This window comes from Phyllobates terribilis, unplaced genomic scaffold, assembly GCF_046119375.1.
Source record: "Phyllobates terribilis strain yellow unplaced genomic scaffold, ASM4611937v1 Scaffold_5__5_contigs__length_657084704, whole genome shotgun sequence".
NCBI classification, from domain to species: Eukaryota; Metazoa; Chordata; class Amphibia; order Anura; family Dendrobatidae; genus Phyllobates; species Phyllobates terribilis.
The window spans coordinates 354089892-354111274 of NW_027362765.1; the positions used below are offsets into that span (position 1 = coordinate 354089892).

Here is a 21383-nt window from a genome sequence, read left to right on the forward strand (position 1 = left end):
TGACCCATTAAATTACGTTGGTCTGAGTGCTATTGTATAGCCAATAAATGTGATGGTGTGAGAGAGCCCTAAGGCTGTACCTGAAAACCTATCTGACCTCCTCACAGCTGAGGGTTTGTTACCATTGTACACAATTCTCTGTAACATACAAAACCTGGACTTTCTGACTGATTCGCTTCACCTAAACAGATACATTGTAACTATCTACAAGTGCGTCTCACTAAATTAGTTAATTTATTTCAGTTCTTCAATACAAAAAGTGAAACTCCTATATTATATAGAGTCATTACACACAGAGGGATCTATTATATAGAGTCACTACACACAGAGGGATCTATTATATAGAGTCATTACACACAGAGGGATCTATTATATAGAGTCATTACACACAGAGGGATCTATTATATAGAGTTATTACACACAGAGGGATCTATTATATAGAGTCATTACACACAGAGGGATCTATTATATAGAGTCATTACACACAGAGGGATCTATTATATAGAGTCATTACACGCAGAGGGATCTATTATATAGAGTCATTACACACAGAGGGATCTATTATATAGAGTCATTACACACAGAGGGATCTATTATATAGAGTCATTACACACAGAGGGATCTATTATATAGAGTCATTACACACAGAGGGATCTATTATATAGAGTCATTACACACAGAGGGATCTATTATATAGAGTCATTACACGCAGAGGGATCTATTATATAGAGTCATTACACACAGAGGGATCTATTATATAGAGTCATTACACACAGAGGGATCTATTATATAGAGTCATTACACACAGGGATCTATTATATAGAGTCATTACACACAGAGGGATCTATTATATAGAGTCATTACACACAGAGCGATCTATTATATAGAGTCATTACACACAGAGGGATCTATTATATAGAGTCATTACACACAGAGCGATCTATTATATAGAGTCATTACACACAGAGGGATCTATTATATAGAGTCATTACACACAGAGCGATCTATTATATAGAGTCATTAAACGCAGAGGGATCTATTATATAGAGTCATTACACACAGAGGGATCTATTATATAGAGTCATTACACACAGAGGGATCTATTATATAGAGTCATTACACGCAGAGGGATCTATTATATAGAGTCATTACACAGAGGGATCTATTATATAGAGTCATTACACAGAGGGATCTATTATATAGAGTCATTACACACAGAGGGATCTATTATATAGAGTCATTACACACAGAGGGATCTATTATATAGAGTCATTACACGCAGAGGGATCTATTATATAGAGACATTACACACAGAGGGATCTATTATATATAGACATTACACACAGAGGGATCTATTATATGCAGTCATTACACGCAGAGGGATCTATTATATAGAGTCATTACACGCAGAGGGATCTATTATATAGAGACATTACACACAGAGGGATCTATTATATAGAGTCATAACACACAGAGGGATCTATTATATACAGTCATTACACACAGAGGGATCTATTATATAGAGTCATTACACGCAGAGGGATCTATTATATAGAGACATTACACACAGGGATCTATTATATAGAGTCATAACACACAGAGGGATCTATTATATACAGTCATTACACACGGAGGGATCTATTATATAGAGTCATTACACGCGGAGGGATCTATTATATAGAGTCATTACACACAGAGGGATCTATTATATAGAGTCATTACACACAGAGGGATCTATTATATAGAGTCATTACACACAGAGGGATCTATTATATAGTCATTACACAGAGAGGGATCTATTATATAGAGTCATTACACACAGAGGGATCTATTATATAGAGTCACTAGATGGTGGCCCGATTCGAACGCATCGGGTATTCTAGAATAGGTATGCGGCCGACGGGGCGCAATTAGCAGAGCGGCGTTTAAATTTGGCTCCCAAATCGCTGATTGGTCGCGTTCGGCAACCGCGACCAATCAGCAAAGCGGTGTTTAAATTTGGCGGCAATATCGGTGATTGGTCGCGGGCGGCGGCCGCGACCAATCTGCGAACCGTGCTAGTGAGGACTGGAGAGCGTGTTTAAATTTGGCACCAAAATCGCTGATTAGTCGCGAACAATCAGCAGAGCGGGGTTTAAATTTGGCCCCAAAGTCGCTGATTAGTCGCGTCTGACGGGCGCGACCAATCAGCGATTTTGGCGCAAAATTTAAACAACGCTCTGTTGATTGGTCGCGGCCGTCAGACGCGACTAATCAGCGACTTTGGGGCCAAATTTAAACCCCGCTCTGCATCGCTCTGCTGATTGGTCGCGGTCGGCGGCCTCGACCAATCAGCAGAGCGTTGTTTAAATTTGGCGCCAATCTCGCTGATTGGTCGCGGATGGCGGCCGCGACCAATCAGCAGAGCGGTGTTTAAATTTGGCGCCAAAATCGCTGATTAGTCGCGTCTGACGGCCGCGACCAATCAGCGAACCGTGTTAGTGAGGCATGGAGAGCGTGTTTAAATTTGGCACCAAAATCGCTGATTAGTTGCGACCGCGACCAATCAGCAAAGAGGTGTTTAAATTTGGCGACAATACTGCTGATTGGTCACGGCCGGCGACCGCGACCAATCAGCAGAGTGATGCAGAGCGGGGTTTAAATTTGGCGCCAGAATCGCTGATTGGTCGGAGCCGGCGACCAATCAGCAGAGCGGTGTTTAAATTTGGCGCCAAAATCGCTAATTAGTCGCGGCTGACGGCCGCGACCAATCAGCAGAGCGTTGTTTAAATTTTGCGCCAATACTGCTGATTGATCTCGGCCAGCGACCGCGATCAATCAGCAGATCGTTGTTTAAATTTGGCGCCAATCTCGCTGATTGGACGCGTCTGGCGTCCGCGACCAATCAGCAGAGCGTTGTTTAAATTTGGCGCCAAGCTCGCTGATTGGTCGCGGCTGGCGTCCGCGACCAATTAGCACAGCAGTGTTTTAAATGTGGCGGCAAGATCGGTGATTGGTCGCGGCCGCTATTTAAATGTGGCGCCCAAATCGGTGATTGGTCGCGGCCGCTGCCCATCAGCAGAGCGGTGTTTAACTTTAGCGCCAAGATCACTGATTGGTCGCGTGCGGAGAGCGCGACCAATCAGCGAATCGTATTGGTGAGGAGCGGGGAGCGGAATCGTATTAGTGAGGACCGGGGAGCGCCGCTGCCTGTGCGGCTACTTCCGCTGCAAGAACCCGGGACATGAGCGACTGCTCGCAGCAGAAGTATCCCGACCCGCAGCGCCGCTCCCCGGTCCTCCCTTCACACCCTAGCCGCTGATCTCCCCACAGTATCCGCATGGTGTTACAAAGGTCCGGACATTTGTGTTAAAAATCGCTGATTGGTCGCTGGCGCTGCCCGCGACCAATCACCGATTTGGGCGCCAAATTTAAATGTCGGCCGCGACCAATCACCGATCTTGGCTCCACATTTAAACACCGCTGTACTGATTGGTCGCGGCCGATATTTAAATTTGGCGCCCAAATCGGTGATTGGTCGCGGGCAGCGGCCGCGACCAATCAGCACAGCGGTGTTTAACCTTAGCGCCAAGATCACTGATTGGTCGCGCTCTCCGCACGCGACCAATCAGCGAATCGTATTGTTGAGGAGCGGGGAGCGGAATCGTATTAGTGAGGACCGGGGAGCGCCGCTGCCTGTGCGGATACTTCCGCTTCGAGAACCCGGGCCATGAGCGACTGCTCGCAGCAGAAGTATCCCGACCCGCAGCGCCGCTCCCCGGCCCTCCCTTGACTCCCTAGCCGCTGATGTCCCCACAGTATCCGCATGGTGTTACAAAGGTCCGGACATTTGTGTTAAAAATCGCTGATTGGTCGCTGACGCTGGCCGCGACCAATCACCTATTTGGGCGCCAAATTTAAATATCGGCTGCGACCAATCACCGATCTTGGCTCCACATTTAAACACCGCTGTGCTGATTGGTCGCGGCCGATATTTAAATTTGGCGCCCAAATCGGTGATTGGTCGCGGCCAGCGCCAGCGACCAATCAGCGACTTTTAATACAAATGTCCAGACCTTTGTAACACCATGCGGATACTGAGGGGACATCAGCGGCTAGGGTGTGAAGGGAGGACCGGGGAGCGGCGCTGCGGGTCGGGATACTTCTGCTCCGAGCGCCCACTCATGTCCCGGGTTCTCGGAGCGGAAGTATCCGCACAGGCAGCGCTGCTGACATCCATGCGGCTAGGGCGTGAAGGGAGGACCGGGGAGCGGCGCTGACATCCAATTGCTCGCGGCCGCTGTTTAAATCTGCCGAACAAATCGGTGATTGGTTTCTGTCTTGGTCCGCGACCAATCACTGATCTTGGCGCCAAAGTTAAACACTATTGTGCTGATTGGTCGCTGGCGCTGACCGCGACCAATCACCGATTTGGGCGCCAAATTTAAATATCGGCCGCGACCAATCACCGATCTTGGCTCCACATTTAAACACCGCTGTGCTGATTGGTCGCGGCCGATATTTAAATTTGGCGCCCAAATCGGTGATTGGTCGCGGGCAGCGCCAGCGACCAATCAGTGACTTTTAATACAAATGTCTGAACCTTTGTAACACCATGCGGATACTGTGGGAACATCAGCGGCTAGGGTGTGAAGGGAGGACCGGGGAGCGGCGATGCGGGTCGGGACACTTCTGCTCCGAGCGCCCGCTCATGTCCCGGGTTCTCGGAGCGGAAGTATCTGCACAGGCAGCGCCGCTGACATCCATGCGGCTAGGGTGTGAAGGGAGGACCGGGGAGCTTCGCTGACATCCAATTGGTCGCGGCCGCTATTTAAATCTGCCGCACAAATCGGTGATTGGTCGCTGTCTTGGCCCGCGACCAATCACTGATCTTGGCGCCAAAGTTAAACACTATTGTGCTGATTGGTCGCGGATGCTGACCGCGACCAATCACCGATTTGGGCGCCAAATTTAAATATCGTCCGCGACCAATCACCGATCTTGGCTCTACATTTAAACACCGCTGTGCTGATTGGTTGCGGCTGATTATTTAAATTTGGCGCCCAAATCGGTGATTGGTCGCGGGCAGCGCCAGCGACCTATCAGCGATTTTTAACACAAATGTCGGGACCTTTGTAACACCATGCGGATACTGTGGGGACATCAGCGGCTAGGGTGTGAAGGGAAGACCGGGCAGCGGCGCTGCGGGTCGGGATACTTCTGCTGCGAGTTCCCGCTCCTGTCCCTGGTTCTCGCAGCAGAAGTATCCGCACAGCCAGCGGCGCTCCCCGGTCCTCCCTTCCGCATGGAGGTCAGCTGCGCCGGCGGTCCTTCCGCTGCTACCGGCCGGGAGATGAGCGCCTTGCGCTGCTCATCTCCCGGCTGCATCTCCGTCCCGCAGATGGGTCCGGCGGTCGGGTTCCTTCTGCTGGTACCGGCCGGGAGATGAGTGCCTCGCGCCGGTCATCTCCCAGCTGCTTCGCCGCTCAGCTCCGTCCCGCAGATGAGCCGCTAACGGCCGCCATCTTTTTTCAGAAATCCCGCAGCGCTGATTGGCTGCTTCCGGACCAATGAGCGACGCGGGATTTCCTGGACAGACAGACAGACAGACGGGATAAGACGATTATATATATAGATTACACACAGAGGGATCTATTATATAGAGTCATTACACACAGAGGGATCTATTATATAGAGTCATTACACACAGAGGGATCTATTATATAGAGTCATTACACACAGAGTGATCTATTATATAGAGTCATTACACACAGAGTGATCTATTATATAGAGTCATTACACACAGAGTGATCTATTATATAGAGTCATTACACACAGAGTGATCTATTATATAGAGTCATTACACACAGAGGGATCTATTATATAGAGTCATTACACACAGAGGGATCTATTATATAGAGTCATTACACACAGGGGGATCTATTATATAGAGTCATTACACACAGAGGGATCTATTATATAGAGTCATTACACACGAGGGATCTATTATATAGAGACATTACACACAGAAGGATCTATTATATAGAGTCATTACACGCAGAGGGATCTATTATATAGAGTCATTACACGCAGAGGGATCTATTATATAGAGTCATTGCACACAGAGTGATCTATTATATAGTCATTACACACAGAGGGATCTATTATATAGAGTCATTACACACGAGGGATCTATTATATAGAGACATTACACACAGAGGGATCTATTATATAGAGTCATTACACACAGAGGGATCTATTATATAGAGTCATTACACACAGACTGATCTATTATATAGTCATTACACACAGAGCGATCTATTATATAGAGTCATTACACACAGAGCGATCTATTATATAGAGTCATTACAAACAGAGGGATCTATTTCACGTGTTTATTTCTGTTAATGTTGATGATTATGGCTTACAGCCAATGAAAACACAAAAGTCATTATCTCAGTAAATTAGAATAATTAACAAAAAACACCTGCAAAGGCTTCAGATGCATTTAAAAAGGTCTCAGTCTGTTTCAGTAGGTTCCACAATCATGATGAAGACTGCTGACTTGACAGATGTTTAGAAGGCAGGGCTGTGGAGTCGGTAAGCCAAACCTCCGACTCCTCAATTTCCATTACATTTTTGTAATGAAGAACTGAAATAAATGAACTTTTGGATGATATTCTAATTTAAATGAGATTCACCTGTATCAGGGCAGGAGGAGTTTTGTTCTTCGGATGTATTTATCTCACAGAGGATTGTCTAGACTATATATAATTTAAAAAACACTTATCTGGGAGTAGTATTAGGAAGAGACGTAAATAAGTGACTTAATTCACTAAAAGCAAGCAGGGAACTTGAGAACGGTGAATAATTAACACTCGGTCAATTAGAAAAATGCAGAACTTTAAAATAAACGATGATTTTTTTACGTTCTTTCATTCAGGGATATTCTTGGTTCCCCCGGTAATGCTCCGATCTCCAGACACTGCCGATCAATAAGATCTGAGTCTTTAATGCCGCTGCCCGGAAGTGCGGGGTGCAGCCGAGCTCCGAGCCTCTCCTGAGGATTCATTTACTGAGTAGTGACTATTGAATTGCCTGAAGGACACTTGTCCCGTTCATGTAATATAATGGACAACAAGGTGGCTCAGTGGTTAGCACTGTTACTTTGGAGTTCTGGGGTCCTGGATTCAAATCCCACCAAGGACAATATCTACAAGGAGTTTGTATGTTCTCCCCGTGTTTACATGGGTTTCCACAATCCAGAGAGTGAAAGGGAATGTAGATTGTGTGGACCGTGATGATGGTGTCTGTAAATCTCTGCAGAATATGATGGCGCTAAATAAGTGAGTAAAATAAATGACAAATATTACATGGAAGTCGGAGTGTCCCGTACATGTGATATTATGTGGTGATCGGAGTGTCCCGTACATGTGATATTATGTGATGGTCGGAGTGTCCCGTACATGTGATATAATGTGGTGGTTGGAGTGTCCCGTACATGTGATATTACGTGGTGATCGGAGTGTCCCGTACATGTGATATTATGTGGTGGTCGGAGTGTCCCGTACATGTGATATTATGTGGTGGTCGGAGTGTCCCGTACATGTGATATTACGTGGTGGTTGGAGTGTCCCGTACATGTGATATTACGTGGTGGTTGGAGTGTCCCGTACATGTGATATTATGTGGTGGTCGGAGTGTCCCGTACATGTGATATTATGTGGTGGTCGGAGTGTCCCGTACATGTGATATTATGTGGTGATCGGAGTGTCCCGTACATGTGATATTATGTGGTGGTTGGAGTGTCCCGTACATGTGATATTACGTGGTGGTTGGAGTGTCCCGTACATGTGATATTACGTGGTGATCGGAGTGTCCCGTACATGTGATATTATGTGGTGGTCGGAGTGTCCCGTACATGTGATATTATGTGGTGGTCGGAGTGTCCCGTACATGTGATATTACGTGGTGGTTGGAGTGTCCCGTACATGTGATATTACGTGGTGGTTGGAGTGTCCCGTACATGTGATATTACGTGGTGATCGGAGTGTCCCGTACATGTGATATTATGTGGTGATCGGAGTGTCCCGTACATGTGATATTATGTGGTGATCGGAGTGTCCCGTACATGTGATATTACGTGGTGGTCGGAGTGTCCCGTACATGTGATATTACGTGGTGGTTGGAGTGTCCCGTACATGTGATATTACGTGGTGATCGGAGTGTCCCGTACATGTGATATTATGTGGTGATCGGAGTGTCCCGTACATGTGATATTATGTGGTGGTCGGAGTGTCCCGTACATGTGATATTATGTGTTGATCGGAGTGTCCCGTACATGTGATATTATGTGGTGGTCGGAGTGTCCCGTACATGTGATATTATGTGGTGGTCGGAGTGTCCTGTACATGTGATATTATGTGGTGGTTGGAGTGTCCCGTACATGTGATATTACGTGGTGGTCGGAGTGTCCCGTACATGTGATATTATGTGGTGGTCGGAGTGTCCCGTACATGTGATATTATGTGGTGGTCGGAGTGTCCCGTACATGTGATATTATGTGTTGATCGGAGTGTCCCGTACATGTGATATTATGTGGTGGTCGGAGTGTCCCGTACATGTGATATTATGTGGTGGTCGGAGTGTCCTGTACATGTGATATTATGTGGTGGTTGGAGTGTCCCGTACATGTGATATTACGTGGTGGTCGGAGTGTCCTGTACATGTGATATTATGTGGTGATCGGAGTGTCCCGTACATGTGATATTATGTGGTGGTCGGAGTGTCCCGTACATGTGATATTATGTGTTGATCGGAGTGTCCCGTACATGTGATATTATGTGGTGGTCGGAGTGTCCCGTACATGTGATATTATGTGGTGGTCGGAGTGTCCTGTACATGTGATATTATGTGGTGGTTGGAGTGTCCCGTACATGTGATATTACGTGGTGGTCGGAGTGTCCCGTACATGTGATATTATGTGGTGGTCGGAGTGTCCCGTACATGTGATATTATGTGGTGATCGGAGTGTCCCGTACATGTGATATTATGTGGTGGTCGGAGTGTCCCGTACATGTGATATTACGTGTTGGTCGGAGTGTCCCGTACATGTGATATTACGTGGTGGTTGGAGTGTCCTGTACATGTGATATTATGTGGTGATCGGAGTGTCCCGTACATGTGATATTATGTGGTGGTCGGAGTGTCCCGTACATGTGATATTATGTGGTGGTCGGAGTGTCCCGTACATGTGATATTATGTGGTGATCGGAGTGTCCCGTACATGTGATATTATGTGGTGGTCGGAGTGTCCCGTACATGTGATATTATGTGGTGGTCGGAGTGTCCCGTACATGTGATATTACGTGTTGGTCGGAGTGTCCCGTACATGTGATATTATGTGGTGTTCGGAGTGTCCCGTACATGTGATATTATGTGGTGGTCGGAGTGTCCCGTACATGTGATATTATGTGGTGGTCGGAGTGTCCCGTACATGTGATATTATGTGGTGGTCGGAGTGTCCCGTACATGTGATATTATGTGGTGGTCGGAGTGTCCCGTACATGTGATATTATGTGGTGGTCGGAGTGTCCCGTACATGTGATATTATGTGGTGGTCGGAGTGTCCCGTACATGTGATATTACGTGGTGATCGGAGTGTCCCGTACATGTGATATTATGTGGTGGTTGGAGTGTCCCGTACATGTGATATTATGTGGTGGTCGGAGTGTCCCGTACATGTGATATTATGTGGTGATCGGAGTGTCCTGTACATGTGATATTATGTGGTGGTTGGAGTGTCCCGTACATGTGATAATATGTGGTGATCGGAGTGTCCTGTACATGTGATATTATGTGGTGATCGGAGTGTCCTGTACATGTGATACAATGTGGTGCTTGGTGTGTCCCGTACATGTGATATTACGTGGTGATCGGAGTGTCCCGTACATGTGATATTATGTGGTGGTCGGAGTGTCCCGTACATGTGATATTATGTGGTGATCGGAGTGTCCTGTACATGTGATATTATGTGGTGGTTGGAGTGTCCCGTACATGTGATAATATGTGGTGATCGGAGTGTCCTGTACATGTGATATTATGTGGTGGTCGGAGTGTCCCGTACATGTGATATTATGTGGTGGTCGGAGTGTCCCGTACATGTGATATTACGTGGTGATCGGAGTGTCCCGTACATGTGATATTATGTGGTGATCGGAGTGTCCTGTACATGTGATATTATGTGGTGGTCGGAGTGTCCCGTACATGTGATATTACGTGGTGATCGGAGTGTCCCGTACATGTGATATTATGTGGTGGTTGGAGTGTCCCGTACATGTGATATTATGTGGTGGTTGGAGTGTCCTGTACATGTGATATTATGTGGTGGTCGGAGTGTCCCGTACATGTGATATTACGTGGTGATCGGAGTGTCCTGTACATGTGATATTATGTGGTGGTCGGAGTGTCCCGTACATGTGATATTATGTGGTGGTTGGAGTGTCCTGTACATGTGATATTATGTGGTGGTTGGAGTGTCCCGTACATGTGATATTATGTGGTGGTCGGAGTGTCCTGTACATGTGATATTATGTGGTGGTCGGAGTGTCCCGTACATGTGATATTATGTGGTGATCGGAGTGTCCTGTACATGTGATATTATGTGGTGGTCGGAGTGTCCCGTACATGTGATATTACGTGGTGATCGGAGTGTCCCGTACATGTGATATTATGTGGTGGTCGGAGTGTCCCGTACATGTGATATTATGTGGTGGTTGGAGTGTCCTGTACATGTGATATGTGGTGGTCGGAGTGTCCCGTACACGTGATATTATGTGGTGGTTGGAGTGTCCTGTACATGTGATATAATGTGGTGGTCGGAGTGTCCCGTACATGTGATATTATGTGGTGGTTGGAGTGTCCTGTACATGTGATATTATGTGGTGGTTGGAGTGTCCCGTACATGTGATATTATGTGGTGGTTGGAGTGTCCTGTACATGTGATATTATGTGGTGGTCGGAGTGTCCTGTACATGTGATATTATGTGGTGATCGGAGTGTCCCGTACATGTGATATTATGTGGTGGTCGGAGTGTCCTGTACATGTGATATTATGTGGTGGTCGGAGTGTCCTGTACATGTGATATTATGTGGTGATCGGAGTGTCCCGTACATGTGATATTACGTGGTGGTCGGAGTGTCCTGTACATGTGATATTATGTGGTGGTCGGAGTGTCCTGTACATGTGATATTACGTGGTGGTCGGAGTGTCCTGTACATGTGATATTATGTGGTGATCGGAGTGTCCTGTACATGTGATATTATGTGGTGGTCGGAGTGTCCCGTACATGTGATATTATGTGGTGGTTGGAGTGTCCCGTACATGTGATATTATGTGGTGGTTGGAGTGTCCCATACATGTGATATTACAGGGTGGTCGGAGTGTCCCGTACATGTGATATTGCGGGATGGTCGGAGTGTCCCGTACATGTGATATTGCAGGATGGTCGGAGTGTCCCGTACATGTGATATTGCAGGATGGTCGGAGTGTCCCGTACATGTGATATTACGGGATGGTCGGAGTGTCCCGTACATGTGATATTACGGGATGGTCGGAGTGTCCCGTACATGTGATATTGCAGGATGGTCGGAGTGTCCCGTACATGTGATATTACGGGATGGTCGGAGTGTCCCGTACATGTGATATTACGGGATGGTCGGAGTGTCCTGTACATGTGATATTATGTGGTGGTTGGAGTGTCCCGTACATGTGATATTATGTGGTGGTCGGAGTGTCCCGTACATGTGATATATTGTGGTGGTCGGAGTGTCCCGTACATGTGATACTGCAGGATGGTCAGAGTGTCCTGTACATGTGATATTGCAGGATGGTCAGAGTGTCCTGTACATGTGATATATTGTGGTGGTCGGAGTGTCCCGTACATGTGATATTATGTGGTGGTTGGAGTGTCCCGTACATGTGATATTGCAGGATGGTCGGAGTGTCCCGTACATGTGATATTGCAGGATGGTCAGAGTGTCCCGTACATGTGATATTATGTGGTGGTTGGAGTGTCCCGTACATGTGATATGTGGTGGTCGGAGTGTCCCGTACATGTGATACAATGTGGTGCTTGGTGTGTAGAGTGCAGCCCGGCCATTATCAGCTGTGAGGTAGTCTTTTAGTCACAGGGTCACCCGGGCTCCATAGGATGGCACAGCCCCTGCTCTCCTCTGCATCCTGATCTATGGGGCCACAGAGCTCTATCCCACGGAGTCGGAGGCATTTCTAATGCCTGCAGCGGAGATCCTCATTAAGGAGCCTTCCTTTTTATTAGAGCTGTCCACTTGACTTACTGCCGCCTCTACGTGATGCAATTAAGTCTGCCTCATCGTTTGCATTAAAGCCCTGGTGTCACGGGCGGCTGCGCTGCGGCATCGTCTGCCCCGGGAATCGCAGCGAAGCCTCAGACGTTTCTTCTGCCTGATCAATCACTGGTGTCCCACGTGGCCGCGCCCTGAATCCCTCTGATTGCAGCTGGCTACGACTCAGGGGGTGACAGGCGGCACCCGAGACCCCGGCGCTGGTATTGAGCTCCATCGTGTTTCAGTCCTTAAGTGGCTTCAGAAGACTCAGCAGATTTCACCCGTCAATTATTCATGATCCCAAAGCAGAAACTGGAAAGAGAAGACGACTCCAGTCAGTGCGAGCGGAGCGCAGCGTCCGGCCGGGTGCAGCCATGGCGGAGCACTTTCAGGTAGAGGATGGGCAGCCGCACAATGGGCTGTGTCAGTATGCCCAGAAGATCACAGCATGCTTTGGAGTGAATGGTAAGAAGGGCCGGGCACAGCCATGGGGCAGGGGCAAAGGTGAGACGGGCACGGGTCCCGGACTGTGCTTCATTCCATGGGAGGATAACCTCTTATTACCAACTGGTGGTTCACAGATGTAGCAGAGCTGAATATGTATGTAGCCTCAAGGCGGTCTGGTGTACTTCATGATCCCTCCATGGGCAGGAGTGTCACCTGCAGTCCTATGGAACACCACAGATAACACAGTGATAACTCTCTGAGTACAGATAATGTAGTAGATATCACCTGCAGTCCTATGTAACACCACAGATAACACAGTGATAACTCTCTGAGTACAGATAATGTAGTAGATGTCACCTGCAGTCCTATGTAACACCACAGATAACACAGTGATAACTCTCTGAGTACAGATAATGTAGTAGTGTTGTCTGCAGTCCTATGTAACACCACAGATAACACAGTGATAACTCTCTGAGTACAGATAATGTAGTAGATGTCACCTGCAGTCCTATGTAACACCACAGATAACACAGTGATAACTATCTGAGTACAGATAATGTAGTAGATGTCACCTGCAGTCCTATGTAACACCACAGATATCACAGTGATAAGTCTCTGAGTACAGATAATGTAGTAGATATCACCTGCAGTCCTATGTAACACCACAGATAACACAGTGATATCTCTCTGAGTACAGATAATGTAGTAGATGTCACCTGCAGTCCTATGTAACACCACAGATAACACAGTGATAACTCTCTGAATACAGATAATGTAGTAGATGTCACCTGCAGTCCCATGTAACACCACAGACTAGTGCTACACACTGTGATGTCTTTCATTGTCACCGACATTCTCGGCTCGACTCCCTCCGGTTGTCTTTTCTCTTTTGGTTGTGCGTCTCCCACGGTTGTCGTATCTCCTCTGGCTGTCTGGTCTTCCTAGGTTGTCGGGTCTTCCCCGGTTGTTGCATCTCCTCTGGCTATCAGGTCTGCTCTCGCTGTCTGGTCTCCCCCAGTTGTCAGGACTCCTCTTGTTGTCAGGTCTACTCTGGCTGTCGGGTCTTCCTTTGTTGTCAGGTCTGCCCCAGTTGTCTCATCTCCTTTCCTGTCTGGTCTCCCCCAGTTGTCAGGTTTCCTACTCGTTTTGTCATGTCTCCCCGGGTTGTCGGGTCTTCTCTTCTTGTCAGGTCTCCTCTCGCTGTCTGGTCTCTCCCGGTTGTCAGGTCTCCTCTTGTTGTCAGGTCTCCTCTTGTTGTCAGGTCTCCTCTCGCTATCTGGTCTCCCCTAGTTGTCAGGTCATCCCCGGTTGTTGCATCTTCTCTGGCTGTCAGGTCTCCTCTTGTTGTCAGGTCTCTTCTCGTTGTCAGGTCTCCTCTCGTTGTCAGGTATCCTCTCGTTGTCAGGTATCCTTTCGTTGTCAAGTATCCTCTTGTTGTCAGGTCTCCCCTTGTTGTCAGGTCTCCCCTAGTTGTCAGGTCTCCTCTAGTTGTTGCATCTCTTCTCGCTGTCAGGTCTCCTCTTGTTGTCTGGTCTCCTCTTGTTGTCTGGTCTCCTCTTGTTGTCTGGTCTCCTCCTGTTGTGGGGTCTCCTCTCATCAGGTCTCCCCTAGTTGTTGCATCTCTTCTGGCTGTCAGGTCTCTTCTGGCTGTCAGGTCTCCTCTTGTTGTCGGGTCTCGTCTCGTTGTCGGGTCTCCTCTCGCTGTCTGGTCTCCTCTCGCTGTCGGGTCTCCTCTCGCTGTCGGGTCTCCTCTAGCTGTCGGGTATCCCCCGGTTGTCTGGCCTCCCCCCGGTTGTCTGGCCTCCCCCGGTTGTCTGGCCTCCCCCGGCTGTCTGGCCTCCCCCGGTTGTCTGGCCTCCCCCGGTTGTCTGGTCTCCTCTTGTTGTCGGGTCTCCCCTGGTTTTCAGGTCTCCTCTTGTTGTCACGTTTCCTCTTGTTGTCACGTCTTCCCCGGTTGTCGGGTCTTAATTTTCTGTATATAAGAATATTTTGCAGTCGGCCTCAATTTTGAAAACTGTGTAAAAGAAATCTCTGTTGCCCATATAAACTAATCAGAGTTCAGCTTTCATCGTCTAATCAGCTCTGGTAAAATGAAAACTGCGCTGTGATTGGTTGATATAGTACACAGTGTTTCTGAGGGTCTTCCCTGGTCTCCTGTATCAGGCATATTCCTACATTCATGCTTCGTTATCCTCCAAACTACACAGATGCCTCCTCCAGATATGAACCTGAAGTCTGTGAGCTCCAATGCAAAATCACCCAACAGGACCCTGAACCACCTCGGCTATTAGTCTTGCCATTTGTGCCGCAGGGACCTATGGGGCCCCCCAGGCTCCAGGTCCTGTGTATGACTGATGCCTCTGCACCCAGCACAGTTACGCCCCTGGCCACCTCGCTATCCTCTTTAGCTCTGATATCCGGGGGCTCCTGCCCTATTCTTTTATTCCATGACGTCTCTGGTGACTGCTCTTCTAGTATTTGCTGCAGGATTATAAAAAAATCCCCGAAATCCCAGCATTGTCTCATTTCCTTTTTTTTTTCTATCTGTTCCTGGGCAAGCTGGCTGACGACAAATATGGCTGCCACTATGAGCTCACTGCTTATAAGGACACAGCAGGGTGGCAATGTTTTTCCGGAGTCCAGGAAAACTGGGCGACGACTAATATGGCTGCCACTATGGGCTCACTGCTTGTGAGGACACAGCGGGGCGCCAATGTTATTCCGGAGACCGGGAATGCTGCGTGACAACCAATATGGCTTCCACTATGAGCTCACTGCTTGTGAGGACACAGCGGGGCGCCAATGTTATTCCGGAGACCGGGAAAGCTGTGTGACAACCAATATGGCTTCCACTATGAGCTCACTGCTTGTGAGGACACAGCGGGGCGCCAATGTTATTCCGGAGACCGGGAAAGCTGGGTGACAACCAATATGGCTTCCACTATGAGCTCACTGCTTGTGAGGACACAGCGGGGCGCCAATGTTATTCCGGAGACCGGGAAAGCTGGGTGACAACCAATATGGCTGCCACTATGAGCGCACTGCTTGTGAGGACACAGCGGGGCGCCAATGTTATTCCGGAGACCGGGAAAGCTGGGTGACAACCAATATGGCTTCCACTATGAGCTCACTGCTTGTGAGGACACAGCGGGGCGCCAATGTTATTCCGGAGACCGGGAAAGCTGGGTGACAACCAATATGGCTGCCACTATGAGCGCACTGCTTGTGAGGACACAGCAGGACGGCAACATTTTTTTGAGAAAGGTGACGACAGGCGGAGCTGTTAAAGACTCTTACATAGAGATCAGCATCATTAGACGCTTTGTCGCCGCTGCTCCTGTTTTGCTTCCTGTCTGGAACCTGGGAAAACTGGGTGACACTTGCCCTTTTAATCTGAGCACTTGTCTCCGGGGAAGGCTGCGTCTGGATGGAAGAATCGCTCGTATTAATATTGTGTCATCTTCCTGCATTGCAGAGCTGATTGGAATAATTGCACTTCTGCGCTGCTCGCCCCGCCCCGCCACTGCCGCCGCCGTTCACCCCATGGTCACTGGCATGCATGTCATCTGGGGCAGCCGCCAGCGGCCAAAAGTGCAATAATGAATCAATGCAAGCGCCAGGGCGAATCCACCCAGATAATGGATATGAGGACGGCAGGAGGCGGGCACCATACTTTATGATGTGGTTAATGGGGAATGCTCCTTTAAATATCATATTTTTAATTTTTGGCATGAAGACTACTAATGAAAATTTTTTACCATTTTTTCCGCTAACGTACCCAAATTGTTAGCAGTCCTAAAAAATACGTCTGCGGTTGTCCACGTGCAGAATTCCACACTAGCGGCAAGGTGTCGATCTGCGCTTTGATCGCTGTTGTTTAACCACTTGGATGCCGCTGTGAAAAGTGGTCACGGGGTGCGATTGGGCTGTCAGGGCAGTGACTGCTGAAGGTCCCTGTCGCTGCCATATGGGTCCTTCTATGAAGCCCAGTCCGTTGTCGGGATTCATAGGAGAACGTCGCTTTCATCGCATACCTCAATACATCAGTATATCATAAAAATGATCAAACAACCGCAGGTAAAAGTCATAATAAAGATAAAAAAAATATATAAAAATAGAAAAATATGCAAATGCACATCCTCCCCTTTTCACTAGTTTAAAGAAAGCAAAAACATAAAATTATCTTAACGGCATGTTAAACCCCAAATAGAAAAGAACAATCAAAACAGAATTGATGCTTTTCAGTTACCGCCCTTCCCAAAAATACAGTAAAAAGTGATTTAACCCAAAATGGTATCAATAAAAAAAAACTTCAGCCTTGGCACAAAAAAAAAGCTAACCTTCATCCAGCTCCATTGAGGAAAGATAACAAAGATACAAGTTTCAGAAAATTGTGACACAAACCACTTTTTTTTTTTTTTAAACACTAAAATATATTGAAGAAAACATAATCAGACTGACCTGGAGAATCATGTTGCCAAATTATTTTGTAACGCACAATGTACGCCATAATAACAAAACCCAAAAAGCAATGCGAAGTCGACATAAAAAAGAGAAAAACGTTCTTGAAAGTAGAGAAGAGAAAAAAAAATAAAGCACAAAAAAAAACTAAAAATTGCCTTGAAATGAAGGGTTTAACGATCTCAAAGGCAGAAATCCCATAGCGACCCGATACTTCCAAGAACTGAGGGTGTTCAGTTGTATCCAGCGCAGACAATCCTCTACAATATAATTGGACTCCAGACCTGTTTATTATAATAAATTAACAGGGCAGGAGACTGGAACTGCTGTTGTGTTCAACTCTCAGGGAATCATCTAAACTGGATGCAAATATGAAGAACTCTTTTAGTTTTTAAGATTGTCACATGTAGCCTTTAAAGGAAATCTGTCAGTGATGGACCCTCCTGAGAACTAAAGGGTCACCTTGATATCCGGTCGTATGTCATATTCCAGAGAAATCCACTTTTTACTTATATGTAAATGAGCTGCTAAGATCTATGGGTGGGGCATAGATCTCCCAGAGACTCAGTCTCCAGAGCTTATTGTGAATGAAAGAGGGCGTTATCAGGGTGAGACATGTAAAGACTGACAGTCTGCTCTCTTGATCTCACTGCAGAGCTGTGTGTAATTATAACTAACACAGTACAGCAGATCTGAACTTTTGTCTATTTTAGAAAGAATGTTTTCGTTCACTGACAGCAAGAAATTAAACCTGAGGTCCTGGATTCCGCCACCCATATATGTAGGTAGAAGTGCTGACCCAGGAAAAAGAAGTGTTGGGGCTGAATAACGCAGAGGGTGTCTTATGACCACGAATTCCACCATTATCTGACCTGTTACATCTGGTGCTGCTGTGAAGTGTTAGATGTAACCAGAAGATGGACAGGAAGAAAATCTCTGCACCTGTGTACAGATAGAGTGCCCTTTAGGCCAGTTTCACACATCCGGATATTTCCAGTACTGAAAAATCCAGTACCAAAGATATCCGTGTCCCGTGTGTCTGTCTGCACCTGTCTGGCAACCGTGTGAGCCAGGGGGAATGACGCGCTGCAGCGAGCGGGCCCCGGAGCTGTGCTCAGCGAGCGGTGTCTTGTCACTCAATGAGCTCAGCACAGCTCCGGGGCCCGCTCGCTGCAGCATGTCATTCTCCCCAACTCCTCGGCATGAGCGGTCACATGGATTACAGCGGGGGACACTTATGACAGGTGAGTATAAGGATTTTTTTATTTTATTCTTATTTTTACAGTTGGAGGTAGCGGGAGCAGAATACTACCCTCATCATTGTCCCTGCTGGTGCTGATCGCAGTGCAAGCAGGGGACAATGATGAGGGCAGCGTTCAGCACCCCGCTCTTGGGAACAGCGCTGACTGTACAGCTGATTCCCAGGCGCCGATACGTGTCACATGGATGCCATCCATGTGTCATTAATGTGGGACGTTCTGCGGCCCTTGCAGCAGGTAAAAAACGGACATGTCAGTATGTTTTGCGCACAGATACATGGTCCATGGAAACACACTGACTTGTGCACGGACCCATAGATTTAAATGTTTCTATGTATATCAGTGTCTCCGGTACGTGTGGAAACTGTCACAACTCGTACCGGAGACACTGACATGTGAAAGAGGCCTTAGTGTAACATTTTAGCACATGTCTCCACTCTCACTCCTTATCCTGTAGACATGTTCACCACAGTCCGCTCCATCTGCACCGCTGCGGGGATTTGTTTTCAGTGGCTTCTTAATGTCCTTTTTTGCTCGGTGTAGTTATGTGCAGCACCGGGTGGATTATCAGCGCAGATGTCTCTGTCCGGTGCAGAAATCCTTGACTTCAAGGATATCATAATTTATTTTAAGACGTTTGGGAGTAATCCTTTTACTTCATTTTACTTACACTCGGAATCTCCAAGATCCTAATCTCATGGGCTCCCATCCATTTAAGCCATCGGGCATGACAGAAAATAAAAGGCCGTGTGTCTGGCTCCATCGTAACAAGGCTGTGCTGCAGTCAGACGGTGGTCTTAGGGTGGCGATCAGGTGACCCGGGCTGTAATCTCCTGCTGGTAATCTCTATCTCATCTTAATCTCTTTCACCAAGGAGGCAGGATCCAGCCGCAGGTCCCCTGCCAGCCGGCACAGAGAAAACAGATCTTCTTATGCTCCCAAAGAATGGCGATGTCCTCACATGGTGCCCTCCATATAGACAGACCCTTGTAAGGTGCCAGGAGCTGGCACAGACTGGCAGCTTCTCTCCTTCACATGATGCCATCCTTTCCCCGAAGTCTGAATGCCCTCGGGAAACTTTGTTCCTCTGGGCGCAGCAAGGATGTCCCACCCTCCAAGAACAAGCCCCACAACGCTGTCAAGCGGATGTCCATCATCGAGGATGGCGAGATTGCAGAGGTTTTATATCTCATCCCCAAACAGAGCATGCTCCAGCACATGCCCTTCATCAACCCTGAGGACTACTACCTGTGCGAGGAGCTGAGCTGCCTGCCTACAGGACTGGGTGAGTGTGCCGCAGCCGCACTCCAGCCATAGGCGCCAACATGCAACTGGTACAAAACTTTTGGGCAATTTTTATATTCTATTCTGGTTTAAGATTTGATAAAACACCGCAAATATCTCCTCTTAATGGTGTAGTGCACTCTCCAATATGGGAATTAGTCAATTTACCATTTGAGAGGCCTGGAAAGTAGGGTAACACAATCCAGAACTTACAATATATGTTTCTAGGAAAGCTGGGTGACATCCCTTGTGGCCGCCATCACTGCAGGATTGCATGCAACTTTTCTAGACTCCTAAAAGCAAATCCAATTGAAAAAGTTTTGAGGCATCTGAGGCAGTTTGTGGTATCCGGATCTGTCCGTCACAGCCGTCGTCTGTCTGGATCAGTAGTTGGGACTCAATCATAGAAGATAATTTGCTTTAATGCAAGTCGCATGCGGGTGCTGCAAGAAAATGCCTCGAGCGGCCGCTGTGTCTTGTGACACTTCCATATACCTGCACTGTGGAGTGTATACCACTAATTACGTATGCTTGGCAGATTAACCCCTCGCTCTGTGAGGGAAGAGCATGCCTGGTAATGGTTGTTGTTCTGCAGTGATTTGGATCTGATATGTGACTGCTCCAGTAAATCCTGCAGCTGCCGGTAGTTTATTATAGACTCCCAGCACTTTAGAGAGTCTCCCAGTTCATACTAGGGAAAAATGAATCAAGATACTAGTACATCAAAGCAGAAGCAAACGAAACAGTGCAGCACTTAAAGGGAATGTAGCCATCGATATGGGCCGCAGGCATAGGTAACTGAATAAAATGACACCTTGATATCTGCGATCCGATGTCTTATTCCAGGGAAATCCACGTTTTTCCTTATATGTAAATGAGCTGTTAAGATCTATGGGCCGGACATAGATCTCCCCGAAAGTCCGCCTCCAGATATTGTTGTAACTTAAAGGGCTGTTACCAGTGTGAGACAAGAAATAACACAGAATAGCAGAACTGAACTTCGTCTCCTTACAAACACATTTGCTGCAGCTCTGGAGACTGACTCTCATGGAGATCTATGCCCCGCCCATAGTTCTGAACCGCTTATTTAAATGTAAGAAAAGCGTGGATTTTTCTGGATTAAGACGTCAGATCACATATACCAGGGTGTGGTTTCATTCAGCTTCCTATGATCTGCGGCCCATATAGATGGCTCAGGAGGGCGATCCTACAGCCGGATTCCCTTTCATACCTCCCCATCAGCTGCAAATACCATGGTGCAGCAGAACATAGCTCCCCGGGAGCACCGAATAGCACAGGGCAGAACAGTTTAGCTCTCCAGCCTCTCCAAACAGGAACCACACTGAAGCGCAGCGCACCTCCCAATCGGCGCCGAACATATATTACCGGGAAAACATGTTCCAGCTAATGCACAACATGCTGCAACAAATTGTATACGCCAACCAAAGCAACCCAATCTTAATTCATTCTTCATGGCATCACATCACCAGGTGAGACAGCGAACCCTTTTTTTGCGACCCGTATCTATCCTGTGGATATGATCCCTTTAATGGGCTGTGTTTAGGGGGTTGTCATGACTCACTGCAT

The 21383-nt window shown here is 47.5% G+C and overlaps 1 protein-coding gene across 3 annotated transcripts in view; it reads left to right on the forward strand.

Moving 5' to 3' along the window:
- Window positions 1-21383, forward strand: part of ABLIM1 (actin binding LIM protein 1) — a 462151-nt gene that overhangs the window by 124933 nt on the left and 315835 nt on the right. Inside the window, exon 1 of one of the 3 annotated variants that reach the window (XM_073684637.1) lies at window positions 12682-12810. The exons of the other annotated variants lie outside the window; for them this stretch is intronic. Within the exon in view, the coding sequence (XP_073540738.1) occupies window positions 12720-12810 (91 nt within the window). The 5' untranslated portion in view covers window positions 12682-12719. Of the gene's footprint in view, window positions 1-12681; window positions 12811-21383 lie in introns of those variants that run through there. 3 annotated transcript variants of the gene reach the window in all.